The following is a 15,317-nucleotide window of genomic DNA, read 5'->3' as shown; positions in this document are numbered from 1 at the left end:
TGATTTAGTAAATTTGTTTCTTATTTAAAATGATTTTATAACTATAAATCTTTGAAGGATATGTTTGAGAGTTTAACTAAAACAATATGATTATAAATAAAAATTGAACAGTATTTTAGGACAGACAAAAATAGAATTGATGACAGAAATTTTAAGACAAAGGGAGTATCATTTAACATCTTATTCGGGTTAGGGCAGATGGGCAGTTAAATGAAAATCACGAGCCAGACCCAAATGTGCACGAAGGCGCTGAGGGGCCGCAACAACGTGTTTGGTAATTCTAACTTTGGAAAGAAAAATAAATAGGGTTTTGAAAATTTATGGGAAAGAGTCCCGCGAGTCACACTCTCTCATAACTTAAGTTGAAGTTAGTCCTGTATGTCTGAGCTTTTGAAACGGGACCATGAATTTTTGGCAGCGGGTCCGGGAATAAGATGTGATGTTAATTGCTCCACTGAAATCTTGAAATCAGAAATCAAAGATGGTAGGTTATATAAGGAACATTTACAATACATGTGTTAGAATTGGAAAATAAGCATGTCCACACCATTGATAACCGATGGTTGGAAAGTTTTTATTATGGGACTGGTAGATTTTTTCTTTTTTCTCTTTTTTCTGGGAGTTGTTTTATGATGGAATCTAAGTTTAGAAAAAGCGTTCGATATCAAGTCTAAGTAGGGTCATGTACGTTTACAATTTAATATAACTATTTTTTTGTTTGGATCATGATTTTCTTTGAGGAGATCTGATTTTATTAAGCCACTTTTCCTATTGCTATAAGCGGTGTCTTAAGAATTGGGAAATGTTTAACGTATCCTTTATTCTTATTAAAATTATTACTAACCGAATAATTTCATTTCTAAACCTATTAACTTAAATAGGTCTCTAATTCATAAACATAAAAAATAATATTTTCTAGTAAGTAAATTTATTAACCTCTTCTCTTATCATATTGTTTTATCTTCCATTTACAAAATCGTTTTGAATTGGAACTTTATGAATTTGTATATTAAAGGTACCTTTCGACTAACCAATGTCTAATTCGTACATTTGTGATAAAGATTATTTCTGTAAGAAGTTAGTTGGAAGCCTAGTAAGCTGGGCTCTAATAGCGTATTACATTAGTTGAACAAATTGACGTGCTAGCTTAATAGCGAGCCTCGTGAGAAACCAACCAAGATAACTGAAACAGATAATAGGGATGATTGTATTAGCAAGGGGGAAGCTAACTCTACCTTTATTGCCAATTATGCAGTATTACGTCACCGGGGACTCGAACCTGGGACCTCGTGGAGCACATCAAACCTTTGAGAAAAGGAGATGACCAGCTGAGCTAGTTATCCGTTTATTTATTTTAACTTTATATAAACTTACGGACATCATCATTAGTTATTTTAAAGTAAACTGTAAATATTTGAGCTAAATTATAAATAAGGAAGGTTATTAAGATTAAGTCCTATGCGTTAGATTTGACTGCTAGATTAGACAAAAAGCGTTGCAGATTATACAAAAAGTGTTGTCTATTTTTAACACTACTTCTCTTTCCAGATATGTCTCGCATGTGAACTAGTGGCGAGATAGTTTCGTTGAATGGTTCAGTGCAGAGAAAATCAACCTTTCGTTGTTTGGTTCAGCATAGATTGATTTATTTTTGATCTGACGGATGAGATGATTGCGATATTCCATTCAGCGCAACCTAATTTTACTTTTCGTTGTATCATTCAGGGCATATAGTTTTCGCTGTTCCATTTAGCGTATCTAGATGGTAAATTGGAATTTTCATAAGATTTAGGGGGTTACTTTAGGTGCCAATTTAGATGCTCGATTAGAAGACCATAAGACATAGCCTAATATATTTTTTAGGTTTTAAATAGTTAAAGGAATAACTTGTATTTCATTGGATGGTTTAAGACTAACCAGCTTATTTGGATGAGATTTTGGATTGGACCACTTTTTTTCCGATTGAAAATTTAATTTTCCACCATCAACCATCGCTCGCCATATAGTTAAAACTTTAAATCGACGGTCATCAATTACCTATATTGTTAGCGGAAATACGAAAGAAACCGAGGGAGAGTTCATGAATAAGCGACATGAGTCACACATAAATTATGGGACCCCATTAAAAAGGTGGCCCCGATTAATCCTCATATATGGTGGGGTCGTGATGTTCGTGAGTGTAGGTTAATTTTTCGGGATAAATCCATCGGTACGTATGTCAAGACCCATATTGTTAGAGCAATTATGCACCGCTGATGTGGAAATTTGTTGTGGGTTCCCAAGATAGACAACCAACTCACCATACCATTTCCTTGGTTCGTAAGCTAAGCAGTCACGGATTGTAACACAGAATGCCTGAATTGTTCTGACATGTGCTTGGTGTTACAATATATTTGAGTAGTAATAGACAAAGATCCGTTGTTACAATTGTAACACAAATGTAATAGATAATATACATTTGTTCAAATTATAGAGTTACCTCTTCTAAATCAACTTCTGTGTCAATTTCACTCTTGGGTCGGAAGATTTTCCAAGATTGATATTGTCTTCACTTCCTATTGAAAATGGTGGGTTTTCAATTTCTGGAACCTTTAGATCTGAAATCAATTGGTCTTCTGTCCTCAAGGCTCCGGCGAGTGTCTCTCCATCAATAAAACTTTCTTTTCGTGAATCAAATAATCCATATGGAGGAACTATTCCCTTTTTATCATCATGTGAGCTTCAACCCCGTATTGAATCTTGTGAAAATTATGTTGTTGGGGATTTTGTTGGTAAGAAGCCTTCTTAGTTGTGAAACAAAATCTTAAAATCAATGGAATACAAAGGGAGAAGCCTCCGTGACTAACCATGGAGAACACGCTTTCTTATTTAAATTTTCTCATGAAGATGATAGAAAGATGGTTCTTGAGCTAGGTTCAGTCCATATTGGAAGCAAACTTTTTCTAGTTCGTCCATGGACCCCTTTTATTGAGAAACAAATAGGCTGCATCAAGTCTGTTCCAGTTTGGATGATTCTTAGAGATGTCCCTATTCACCTTTGGAATGCTACTCGGTTCTCTAAGATTACAAGTTATGTGGGAATACCAATAATGACAGATACTCCTACCACAATGGAGACTAGAATGACTACTCTAGAATTTGTGTTGAGATTGATGCAAAGTTCTCATTTCCTGAAGTGATTCCTTTCCAGATTGATAATGAAAAATTTAAGGTAAGGGATGAATATCCATGGAAGCCTACCTACTGCTCTCACTGTAAGAGTTTTGGTCATTCATCAGCTAAATGCAGCTCCAACTGTATCAAAAGGTAAGATTAAATGGGTCCCCAATGTTTGTGTTCCACTCGATGTAGTTATTGACAATACCAATCCAAAGGGTATCCTTTTAAACTCAATTGGTACAGAGACTTGTAAACAAAATGTGCAGGTGGAGAATCAAGCTTCAAAAGACAGCGCTTCAGATAATATTGTGAGAGATGAAGTTGAAGTTCTAGAAAGGGTCACTCAACCAGTTGAAGAGGATTGGGCAGCTTAGTCTAGAAAAAATAAGCATTCATGGAGAATAGAAGAAGCTCCCATGGTTGAGAATGTTGAACATTCAAGAGGAGCAAGCTCCACCTCCTCTAATCCATCCATCCCACCTGGTTTCGAAACTTATAATAGATTTTATGGGTATCATGAGGAGGCGGAGGAGGTTGCTACTTCGGAGTTAGTCTTGGAAGACTTGGATGTTTTCATTAAGAAACCATCCTCCTCCCAACCAATCTTGGTATCGAGTAAAGAAGAAAGTTTAAATACTCAACTCAACATCTCAAATCAAGGTTCTTCTAGCCAAGTTTATGATGCAACACAATGTCGAGCCTAAAGTCTAAAGCAACGGGACTCTCTCCAACCGACTCGTTAAGTTCGAAAAAGAAAGGTACCCCAAATCTCTCAATAATTCAAATAATATATCATCTATTAAGTTAATGGATGCAGGTTCTTGTTGGGGATTAAGTTTTTCGTCTTCAAAGAAATATCAAATAGATATGTTTAGCGACCTTAGGAAAAATCATAAGGTTCTAACAATAGAGGAGGTTGATGAGAGTATTACTTGAACGGATTTGTCATGGTTCTCAAGTTTGAGATTTTATTTGGAGGTGTCTAAGAGGATTATTCTTCTTATGTACTTTGAATTTCTATTTCTTTCGTTCTTTAGTTTTTTTTGTGCTCTTGTATTTTAAGGGCTTTGTCGCTTTAGTTTTTTCTTTGTGCTCTTGTATTTTTTGGGTATTGTCGCTATCTTTTAAGTTATATCTGCCTGCACACGGCTTGTGTGCATTTTAATCTATTTTTTAATGATCAACGATCAAAAAAATAAATAAAAAAATAGACAAAAATCCGCTTCACTATACCATTTTCCTTAACTCGTAGCTGAAATATAGCCGTTACTAATTTGTAACAGAAAACGCCTGTTTAAATGGTTGTAACAGATGGGTTACGAAATTCAAAGAGTCGTTACAAATTGTAACGGTTATTGGCAGGATATACCATTTGCGTGTCAGGGTGGTAACACCTGGTTTTGTATTTCCACCCAAGTTAGCTAGAACCGAAGATATTTCTTCCCTAAAATCACTCCCACCAAAACTTCCTTTTCATTTCAATCTCTTCATCGCCTAACAAATTAGAGTAATCGAGGTCGTTTCTTCTTCCATTTTCTTTCTGTATTTATATTTGTCACCATCCAATCGGAGGACTCTAAACTTAACATTCCACATTTCTTTTCCAAGCTTGGATGAGACTAGTTCTTCTCCCGTTGTCCTAAAATGAAAATGACCATTGACCAGGCATCGAGTAATGCTACGTTGACACCAGAAAATATCGCGCTGAATCCCGTGTGAAAGAGTTCCAGAGACACGCTGAAGATAACAGGAGATGAATTTATGGTGTTGATGAATTTATCGAGTAATTCACTCACTAGTATTATTGCTTGTTGTTGTGTTTGAATTTCTTGACCTGAAATTATCATTTGGTGTTGATGATGAGGAAGGTGAACAACCAGATTTACTAATACTATGTTTCTTTTAAGTGGGTCAATACTTCCTCAATCTTCTAGTCTGACTCAAATTAGGATTGGAATTAATTGAAACTGGCAACAAACACTTCTTATTATAAAAGTTGGAATCGAAATTACACCGAAATTTAAAAACGGAATCTCTCCGAGACAACGTTGTACCAGTGTCTCGCTCGGGACCGGGATAAACCGGAATCCGAGATTAACTACCTTGGACCCACTACAATTTGTGTCTACCGGTATTATACACGGGATTATGTCCCCCCGTAGAGTAAGCATTATTGTCAAGCAACCCCCAAGAAAAAGTCCCACGGCCCCACAAAAAGACTTTTTCACTATCTAGCGTGTGGACCTGCCGGTTTTAGGGCTTAGATGTGGGTGAGAACAATTTTACAGGTTCATCTTTATGTCCCTATTCTAGCAAATGGAAACATGTTATATAAGCCACCCTTTTTGACCTTGTACACAGTACTATTAACTTCTAATTTCAAGACCAGACCACAGCGAACTAGTGAAGCGATTTACATAGAGGACCAACTTACAGGACCAACTTGAAAAGCAATGAAATTAAGAGAGTAGCTCGATATTCACTTTCCTTCAAAAGTTTTTTATTTATTTTTCTTTTCAAAAGTTTAGATCAAACACGTTCTGTGACCCTTCAGCTTTTGGTTGGGCCAAAGAACCGCACTACATGAATGTCCGATTTAAAGCTAAAAATTTGGCCACCATACGAAAAATGAAAGATCCTGTACAAAGAAGATTCACACGATGCTAAGCTATTAAAGTGGTGACAAAGATTGATACAACAAGTTTATCCATGATCATAGCAAAGTTAAGATTGATAAAACAAGTTTGATCAAAAGTTAATCAGATCAGACGAAAGAAAAACTAATGACAGAACCCCAAAGTTAAGATCAACGTATTTGAGGCGTCATGAGTCTCTGCCTCAAATTCATGGGTCGATCCGTCACTCAAGATTCTTAATATTGAAATAGGACCTACGACACTCGGCCCTGTTTACGCTGGCAATGACGGGTGAAATTAGTCTCCCAATTTTTGGAATTTGCCGACATACATTAATCGTATATAGTACAACGTATAACATATGTAATTTAGACCTTGTTTGTTTGCAGCTGACTCGGCATCTGGGTCTGAGTCAATCGCTGACTCGCGTCGAGTTAGCTGTCAGATTGTTTGTTTTGCACTTTTTACAACCTCTGCCTCGGCATCTGAGTCAAGGCTAACCCCTGACTCGGACCTTATAGAGTCAGGGACTTCCATGTCCCTGAGTCACTCACTAGTACCTCTGAGTCGCTGGAATTGGCAAAAATGCCCTCGACAGCTTATAACAAAAAAATTTCATTTCTCATTTTCTTCTCATTTTCTTTGTCGAGAGAAGAGATGGGTGATACAGAACCAAATCCTAGTTGATATCTCCTGCATCTTTCTCATCAAATCCACTGATTTCTATCCATCATCACTCTCGTTTCATCTCTTTCAAATATGCTTCATCCATATTCATCTTTCAAATCACCCTCGTTTCATCTCTTTCATCTTTAAATCACCTTCGTTTAGAATCGTTATCATATTCAGGTATAATTCTTCATCCATATTCATTTTCGTATGGGTTTTATGTGATTTGGAACATGGGTTTTATCCTTCAGACAGATCTGAAGAATATCCCACATCCACTCGTCCTCTCTCTCTTTCTTCAGACAGATCTGATTACAAGTTGTGGATGATGATTAGGGTTTGGTTTTTCTTTGTTTAAATCGATTGATGATGCTATTATTGTTAGGGTTTGGTAGATTGAAAGTTAGGGTTTTGTGTATTTTGTTTAAATCGATTAATGATGTCTTTTTTTTGTGTGTGTTTTGGAAGATTGATAGTTACGGTTGTGTGTATTTTTGATTAAATCGATTAGTCATGTATTTTTTTTTTTGTGTATTTTGGTAGATTGATAGTTAGGGTTTTCTGTATTTTGTTAAAATCAGTTAAACAAGTTTTTTTTTTTTGTATATTTTGGTAGATTTATAGTTGGGGTTTCATTTTTATGCTTGTTGATGGTTTTTTATGTTGTTTCACCCAGTTAGTGTAGAACAGAGCTAAGATGCTAGTTCAGGTTGATATTGACGAGTCCACTTATGTTGTTGTTTCACCCAGTTAGTGTAGAACAGAGCTAAGATGCTAGTTGAATTGATATAGCCATGTATGTTGTTGTTTCACCCAGTTAAAATGCAAGTACCATATCCGCTGAATGTGTAATCACTTATGCTACTTTTTCTATGTGTTGCTCATCGTGAATTGAATTTCTAATGAATGTGTAATCACTTATGCTACTTTTTCTTCTTATGCAGCGGATACAAGAGGAGATAAAAGAAAACCCAGGATCTCATCCTTTTGATGAGGTAATCATCTCTTACAATTATGCAATGAATTCCGAGCCAAAGGACTTTTAGAGGATAGCAAGTATTTAGAAGTAGAGGAGAAGATGGCAATGTTTATATACACAATCGAGCACAATTGTAGGAATCGTGTAATTTTATATCACTTTCAACATTCAGGTGAAACAGTTAGTAAGTATTTTCATGAAGTGTTGACTGCTATGAAGAAATGGTCTGCTGAAGTCCTATTTCCTCCACCAAATGTATTTGATAAGCCAGCTATAACTAAAAGGAATAAACGTCTTAGAGAAGGTGCTTTCAAAGGTGCTGTTGGTGCATTGGATGACACTCTAATTAGTGCCAACATTCCAGTCGAGAAGCAAACACCGTATAGAGGAATGGGGAGAGGAGAATGTAGCCAAAACGTGCTTGCGATATGTGATTGGGATATGTACTTTTTGTATGTAGTGGTTGGATGGGAAGGCACTGCTCATGACTCGAGAGTGTTGACCGAGGCAGTGCGTGATCCATCTTTCAAGTTTCCTCTACCTCCACCAGGTAATATCTCTATTTTAAGTCCAATTTTTCTGCATTGGGTTTGTTTTCTTTACTCAATTTTATTTAGATTCTTGTGCACTGCGTTCTTATATATTTGAATTGTAGGAAAAATAAATTGTGCTGCCATTATAACATTTAGTCCAAGTATTTTCCATCTTAGGCTGTGTGCAGTGTTCATCAATTGATCACAATATCGAACTCTACTTAGATTATTTCAGGCCACCCCTGCGCCTGTTGGGATGGGGAATCTGTTCTTTGAACCACCTGTTAAACTACCCACCAAACTTACCAGTGTTAGAATATATGATGTTGTAGTTAAAGTGTAAGCTTTCTCAGATCTGCATTTCTGCAAGGGATAGAGTAGAGATGCCTGATGTGGATTTCTTTGTTTGTCTTCCGTTTTTTTTATTTTAGCTATCTTTTTTGTAGTCTTTTGGCTATCAATTAATAATGTTTGTGAATTAGCAAAAACAAAAGAACCCTCATTTCATAGAAAGGTGAATAAGGCTTTTGTCAAAATTGTCTACAAAGAGGGCAACTAGGATTTATTGTTGGTAATATCCCCTAAGCACAGTTTCATCTGAATGTTTGTATTCTTGGTTATAAAAAAATAAAAGATACATACCCAGTCTCTCATCATTCATTGTGCCCTTTGCTAATCATTTTGGTTTCATCCTCTGTTAGGCTCCATTGAGCTGTGTAATTTATTTTGATTATATTGGATTGTCATTTAGTAACCAGTACTACTTCATAATGTTTTTGTTCAACTTCATAATGTTTTTGTTGAAAATTTGCAGAAAAATACTATCTATGTGATGCTGCGTACTCTCATACACAGGGGTTTATGTGTCCGTATCGCAACATAAGGTATTGGATAGGTGATTATCGAAGAGTACCTCCAACAGCAAAAGAGGAGAAGTTTAATCAAGCCCATGCTCGATTGAGGAATGTGATTGAGAGAGCATTCGGGGTATTGAAAGTAAGATTTCCCGTCTTAAGTAAAATGCCTTCTTACTCATTTGAGACTCAAAGAGATATCGTCATTGCTTGCATGTCAATACATAACTTTCTACGTCGTAATGCATTGGATGATTGGCTATTTAAAGAATATGATAATGAGACATTTTATATGAATGAGACACAGGTGGAAGTCGAAGTGGAAGCGGAAACGGAAGAAAATGCACCTTATCTGTTTGGACGACAAGAGCAGATATATATGAACAACTTACGTGATGAGATAGCTAGCCTCCTTTATATTTTGTTGCTTCTGCTTCTTTTATGTTTGTAGGAATGAAGTCTTTAGATTTTATTGTTTGGTAATGTTTAATTCCATCAAAAAGAGAAGTTCTTTAGACCGGTAGTGAACAATTTGTGATGTTACATAAAACTTCTGTTACATAAAAAATCCGAGCAATTAACTTCTGTGTAATTTATTTTGAGAAGTTTAAGCCAATGTAATTTATTAAATTGAAGTCTAATATAATTAACTTCTGTTTAGAGAAGTTGTTTTATGGAATTAAAAATCTCATATAGCTAAAGTTTGCTCATGGGTTGAAGTTTTAGGTTGTTAGACTGGTAGTGAACAAGTTGTTTGAAATGTGCACAAGGGCATTTTCTGTCCAAAAAAATCCACTCAGCTGAGTCAGATCTGACTCACAAAACAAACATATTTTCTGACTCAGACCTTAGTGAGTCAGATCCAGATGAGTCAGGTGATTTCACTCAGATCCAGACGACTCAGATGAGTCAGCTGCAAACAAACACCACCTTAGAGTCGAAGGACACAATCTCTTTCACATCTTTTTTCCTTTAATTTTTTTTGATCGAAAAAGGAGATTTGATTAGACGAACTATGTACAATTTTAATAGGAAAAGAATTTCCCAATCTAGCGGCCTCAGATTTTTATTTTTTATTTCCAAATGAACAATTTTCTTTGAGGAAAAAAAAGAGAGAAAGATCCAAGAAAAGGCTCAGTTATATTTTTTTGATACTTATTTTTCCTTTCAAAGCAAAGAAGTTTTGTGACCCTTCTTCACGTCAAGGAAAAATGTCATAATCAAAAAGCTCAACTTGCTGTGGCTCTACAGTCTTCATGGCATGCTATATATAAATTTGTCACTTGCTTTCTTTATTTTATTAAACAAGCAGTCTTACATACTCAAAAGACTATTCATTCATAACCAGTGGGTTTCCGTTGCATATTATCAATAAATTCTCATCTTTATTCTTCAATATTATTCTGTCAAATCATCACGATACTGTTAGTTCTTCTTAAACCTGCAGATTCGATCTCCTTTAACTTCCCGAATTTCTCAAGGAATGATGGACGAATAAAATTCCAAGGAGCTTCAATCAGGAACGGTAGCTTCATTGAAGTCACCGGGAACAACGCTAGTCTTTATACTGATCGTAGTGGTACTGTAGGCCGTGCCGTTTACTCAGAAGCTATACAGCTTTGGGATGCAACCACTGGAAGGATGACAGATTTTGAGACACACTTTTCATTCATCATTGATGGACATAATGCGACTGCTGCTGGTGATGGTATGGCTTTTTTTCTTGCACCTTTTGGGTCTTTAATTCCTCCAGATTCTTGGGGGGGTGCTCTTGGCTTCTTGAGTCGGAACGTATCTGAAAATAACTTGGCGGCAAATCAAATTGTAGGCGTTGAGTTTGACAGTTATAAAAACGAATTTGATCCAAGTTCAGATCATGTCGGTATCAATGTTAACTCGGTAGTGTCTGTTGCTAATGTGTCATTGGCAGATGGTACTATAAGGGATGGAAGAAAAGCTAATGCTTGGGTAACTTATAATTCTACTACGAAAAATTTGAGTGTTTTTCTAACTTATGCTAAAAAACCTGTTTTCAATCGGAGTTCTACTTTGAATCATGTTGTTGATTTAAGCAAAGTTCTACCATATCAGATTACTGTTGGATTTTCAGCGGCCACCGGGGTGTATTTTGAAGATCATAAAGTCCTTTCCTGGAGATTTAATTCCACTTTAGAATTAGTCAAGGTAAGAAAAGATAATAATAAAACTGGTGAAGGAAATAATTATCAAAACATAGCCCCATCAGTAGCCCCAACAATATCCCCAACAATAGCACCAACAAGTACACAAGGGAAAGGTAATAAAACTGATGAAGGAAATACTGATCAAAACATAGCACCAACAAGTACACAAGAGACAGGTAATAAACCTGATGAAGGAAATACTGATCAAAACATACCACCAACGAGTACACAAGGGACAGGTAATACAACCGGCTCGGCGGTTGGTCTTGGTGTTGGCCTTGGTGTTTTAGGTTTTGGGCTTGGTTTTGCTTTGTTTATCTAGTGGAAGAGAAGACGCAGCTCAAGACATTATAGAAATGCTACTTAAATCATGAAATTTTGAGTACGTATACATGTAAGTTAGCTTATTTCATCATAGTATGTTATCTACCGAGAAAATTTAAGTCGATGGATAATTATCTAATTCAGTTAAAATGTCATCAAATTACATGTTGTACATAAATAAAAAAGATCCTAAATTAAAAGACAAAACTCCATCAAACTAAATTTGATCATTTGATAATTACAAATTACATAATCTGCAATTCTGCTTATTATATGATTATAAACAAGATTAGTGTTTTGAAATCCAAGATTCCAATGTAAAGAAAAAGCCTACCCAATCTATCAAAATTCAAGAATCTATATTTCAAATGAATAGTAGAAAATGTTTTCATATAAGCCTTGCTAATTGCAATTCTCCACTGTTATTTATCTTTAAATTTCCCATTTGTCCCCGGAGTATCGTGGAAAATACCTAATATGTTTTTATATACTTAAAACCTAACCTGACTTTATCCCTATGGTTTTAAGTGGCTCTGTCCATTTTCTGTTTGATACATGGTATGGTATAGGCCTAGACTTGAAGCCACTGAGCTTCCCCCAAAGACCTAGTCCAAAGTCCGTAAATATTTACACAACTTTGTTATGGTTTTGTTCTGTAAAAAAAATGGTTTTGTTTCTGTAAAAAAAATCATGGCTGAAAAGAGACTTTTAGTAACAGATTATGAAGCTGAAACAATGACCTATTGTTGTTGCAAATCGTGGCTAAAAGGCAGGTTCCAAAATAAAATGTCTACAAGTTTTAGCCACGGTTTGGGAATAGAATGTCTACAAGGTTTTCTTGTATTAGAAAATATGAAAGATAGTCAGGAGAAGTGCAAGTTTTCCGAGTTTAGGTTTCCAATTTAAGGTACAAGACTATTTTTAAAAGTTATGACTACTACTCCCTCTGTCCCTAATTAGATGATCTATACCATAAATAAGTGGAGTAATAGATAGACATTATTTTAATAAATATGTAAAATTTGATAGCCATATTTATATTCATTAGGTAGGTGTTCTAAAATGCTTTCCAATGATACAAAGTTTACGAAAATCCGTTGTATAGTTTGAGAAATAAATCATTTTTAAATTTACTAGTAAATTTTAACTAGATCATTTAATTAGGGACGGAGATAGTATATAAGAGGATTTATACAGAGGGAAATCATCCTCCTAATTATGAGAGAGATTTATACAGTGAAGGGAGATCATCCTCCTCATTATGAGAGAGATCGAGGGTCATAGCCATTGTGTCCAAGAGTTGTGGGCGATGGGGGAAAATCTATATGAAAAGATCGACTTGTAATGAGAACGTGTATAAGATAAATATAGGGTTTCTAGGGTTCATTCGGGTGGGCTACAACTCACTCTAGCCACCCCCTCCCTTCGTGGATGGCAGCCAGGGATTAGCCGGACAGAGAGGCTGAGATTTATTTGCTGAATAGACATAACTTGAGACACAACCAACGAAATCGCAAACACTGAAGTTAGGGCTATGATAAGCACGAAATGCGACGCATTTTCACCCGTAATTACATTAGTAAGGACTCGTTTTAACACTAATAAACTTGTTTTAAGTTTTTTCCAGGAAATAAGCTCTTATGGAAAAAGTTGCTCGAAAAGTTGTTTTTGTAACCACGAAGGTCATTTGCTAAACGGACCCCTACTTTGGATAAGGGGCACCCAGTTGCTAAGGGGCATCACGGTGTTATTCACACCCGAGAACAGGATAGGGGCACTCCACCTTCTTTACCTGATTTTTGGCGGGAAATTGGTTTGAAAATTCCAGTAAAATGCATATTTGTCTGGGATGATTTCTGGACATAATTTCATGCTCGTTCTCGTGGATATAGTTTGGTTTGGGCCTGTTAAGGGTAAACAGGCTTGGTATTGGACTTCCATTCGAAATAGAGGGTTTTATTCACGCGCGGAAGAAAACAGAGGTTGGATATATTTTGGGAGATTCTGTTAGAAGATACGTATTGATTTAGAGAAAATATTGTCCTAGGATTATATTCTGCATTGATTGGGAGAAATTTGAAGAATCAGAAAACGTAAATAGATGAAAAAGGAATCATTTTCGTAGAACTGCAGAGAAGATTTTATTCTCGGGTTTCCTTTGGTTTGAAAATGGAAAGAACGTGGTTAAAACAGAGAAGAATATATTCTCTCATCAGTTTTACTTAATCAAAAAAGAGCATTCACGTGTTTGGAGTATGTATCCATGAGCAGAAGCGTGAAAGAGAAAAGAAGAAAATTCCCGAGAAAATAATGAAATTTATTTCGAAGATATTTTGGAGTTATTACAAGGATTTTTGTTGACCTGTTGAGTATAAATAGTGTGTCGTGGAGAAGAGAGAGGTTATCGACAGTTTGGGGAGAAGAACAGAGGGTTGCAGACCATTTGAGCTATGAATTATATTTTTGAGTGTGTTCTTATCATGAGGAGTTAAACCCCTCCACTGGGTCGACGGAGGAATCCGAGTTCCATACATGGGTGAATTTATTCTATTCTTTTTATGATTTTTGCACTTATTTTAAATTGAATTATGATTTGAATTAATTAGTTATTATTTTATTTGATGGGTCATGCTTGCTAAAATGTTTGATGTCCCATGCTTACGATTTATAACTAATATTTTGAGAATCTACTTTGGCAAAATAAGAGTCGGCGTTATTTTATTTATTGAGCGATAATTGTTGAGAATAAATAACTGAGCCTTATGATATGAATTCGGTGGAATCTTAGTCCCAGTGACTCTCGCTTTTATTAAACCTTTAAATTTAATCTTCACAAGTCCGAGAGTTTGAACCTCATTATTACAACAACTTTGAAAATCCATCAATTTTTGGCGCCGCCGACGGGGATTTGTTTTTAGATTAATTTTTAGGTCTATTTTTTATTTTGTACAATATTTTCATTTTTTTTAGAATTTTTTTTTCCTTTTTATGCGTTTCTTTTTGTATTTCTTTTCAGAGAATTTTTGAGGATGATGACTTCTTCAGAGGAGACGTCACCTAAGATGACGTTGGTGGAATATAAGCGTCGAAAGTCAAATTATCAGGCAACCTCATCTGAGATGACGCTTGGTGAATATAAGCATAGGCAACGGTATGGAGTTTCTGCTCCACATGAGGTAAGTGAAGAATCGCCTTTAATGATTTATGAGAAGTATTATAAACACACCACCTAGCTTGGAACAAAGACTGATAATTCTGGAATGCAAAAAATTATATGATGATGATGATCAGTCTTGTAGTGACTCTCTGGTCGAGACAAAAAATTTAGATGACCCTATGGATGATTGTGTAAATGATTTGTCTAATTTATTAGAAGAATCTATCTCGAAAGATCTTTCACCTGACTAAGAGGTTGTTTCTAGACCCCTAGACTTCCGAAAGTTACCAAATTTAGGGTTAGAATTATGTGCTCCAAAAAATTTGTTGGATTACTTTGCATCCAAATACCCAGAGGATGTCCTTGTTTCTAATACCGTGCATGAGCCAATTGACAATTTCCTGGTCCCAATAGTATCCTCGTATTATGTTCTTCCTTGTGAACCAAACACCAGATTTGGGGGTAACTTTTTCTCTTTGGTAGTTCCAATGTCTCCGTGTTGTCATGACATAAATGTGAAGTTGTCATTTGTAAATATAATATTTTGGGTAGATCCCCAAATTTTCAGGCTTTTAATTTTTGGGAATCTTTTATGTACATTTCAGTAGGTATATTTGTTTATTTATTTATTTTCATTTTTTTTATTTTTATTTTTATTGAATTTCTCATCTTAATTTTTACGTTGGATGATCAATTACATTGAGGACAATGTAATGTTTAAGTGTGGGGGAGCGGTTAACTTTTTACTTTTCTTTTTTAGGAATTTCCTTGCATTTTATGACCAGCTGTGTAGCAGGTCTACAAAAAAAAAAAAAAAAAATTA

At 35.6% G+C, this 15,317-nt stretch overlaps 1 protein-coding gene across 1 annotated transcript; it reads left to right on the top strand.

Annotated features, from left to right (window-relative positions):
- Positions 1–10,161: 10,161 nt before the first annotated feature.
- On the top strand, positions 10,162–11,476 carry LOC113285324 (mannose/glucose-specific lectin-like). Its single transcript, XM_026534235.1, has one exon. It carries the CDS (start codon positions 10,472–10,474, stop codon positions 11,333–11,335), a length of 864 nt encoding a protein of 287 aa, XP_026390020.1. The 5' UTR covers positions 10,162–10,471; the 3' UTR covers positions 11,336–11,476.
- Positions 11,477–15,317: the final 3,841 nt, after the last annotated feature.

Source organism: Papaver somniferum, chromosome 6 (assembly GCF_003573695.1).
Source record: "Papaver somniferum cultivar HN1 chromosome 6, ASM357369v1, whole genome shotgun sequence".
NCBI lineage: Eukaryota > Viridiplantae > Streptophyta > Magnoliopsida > Ranunculales > Papaveraceae > Papaver > Papaver somniferum.
Note: the sequence above shows the minus strand (reverse complement) of the source record. Positions and strands in the feature narration are given on the sequence as shown.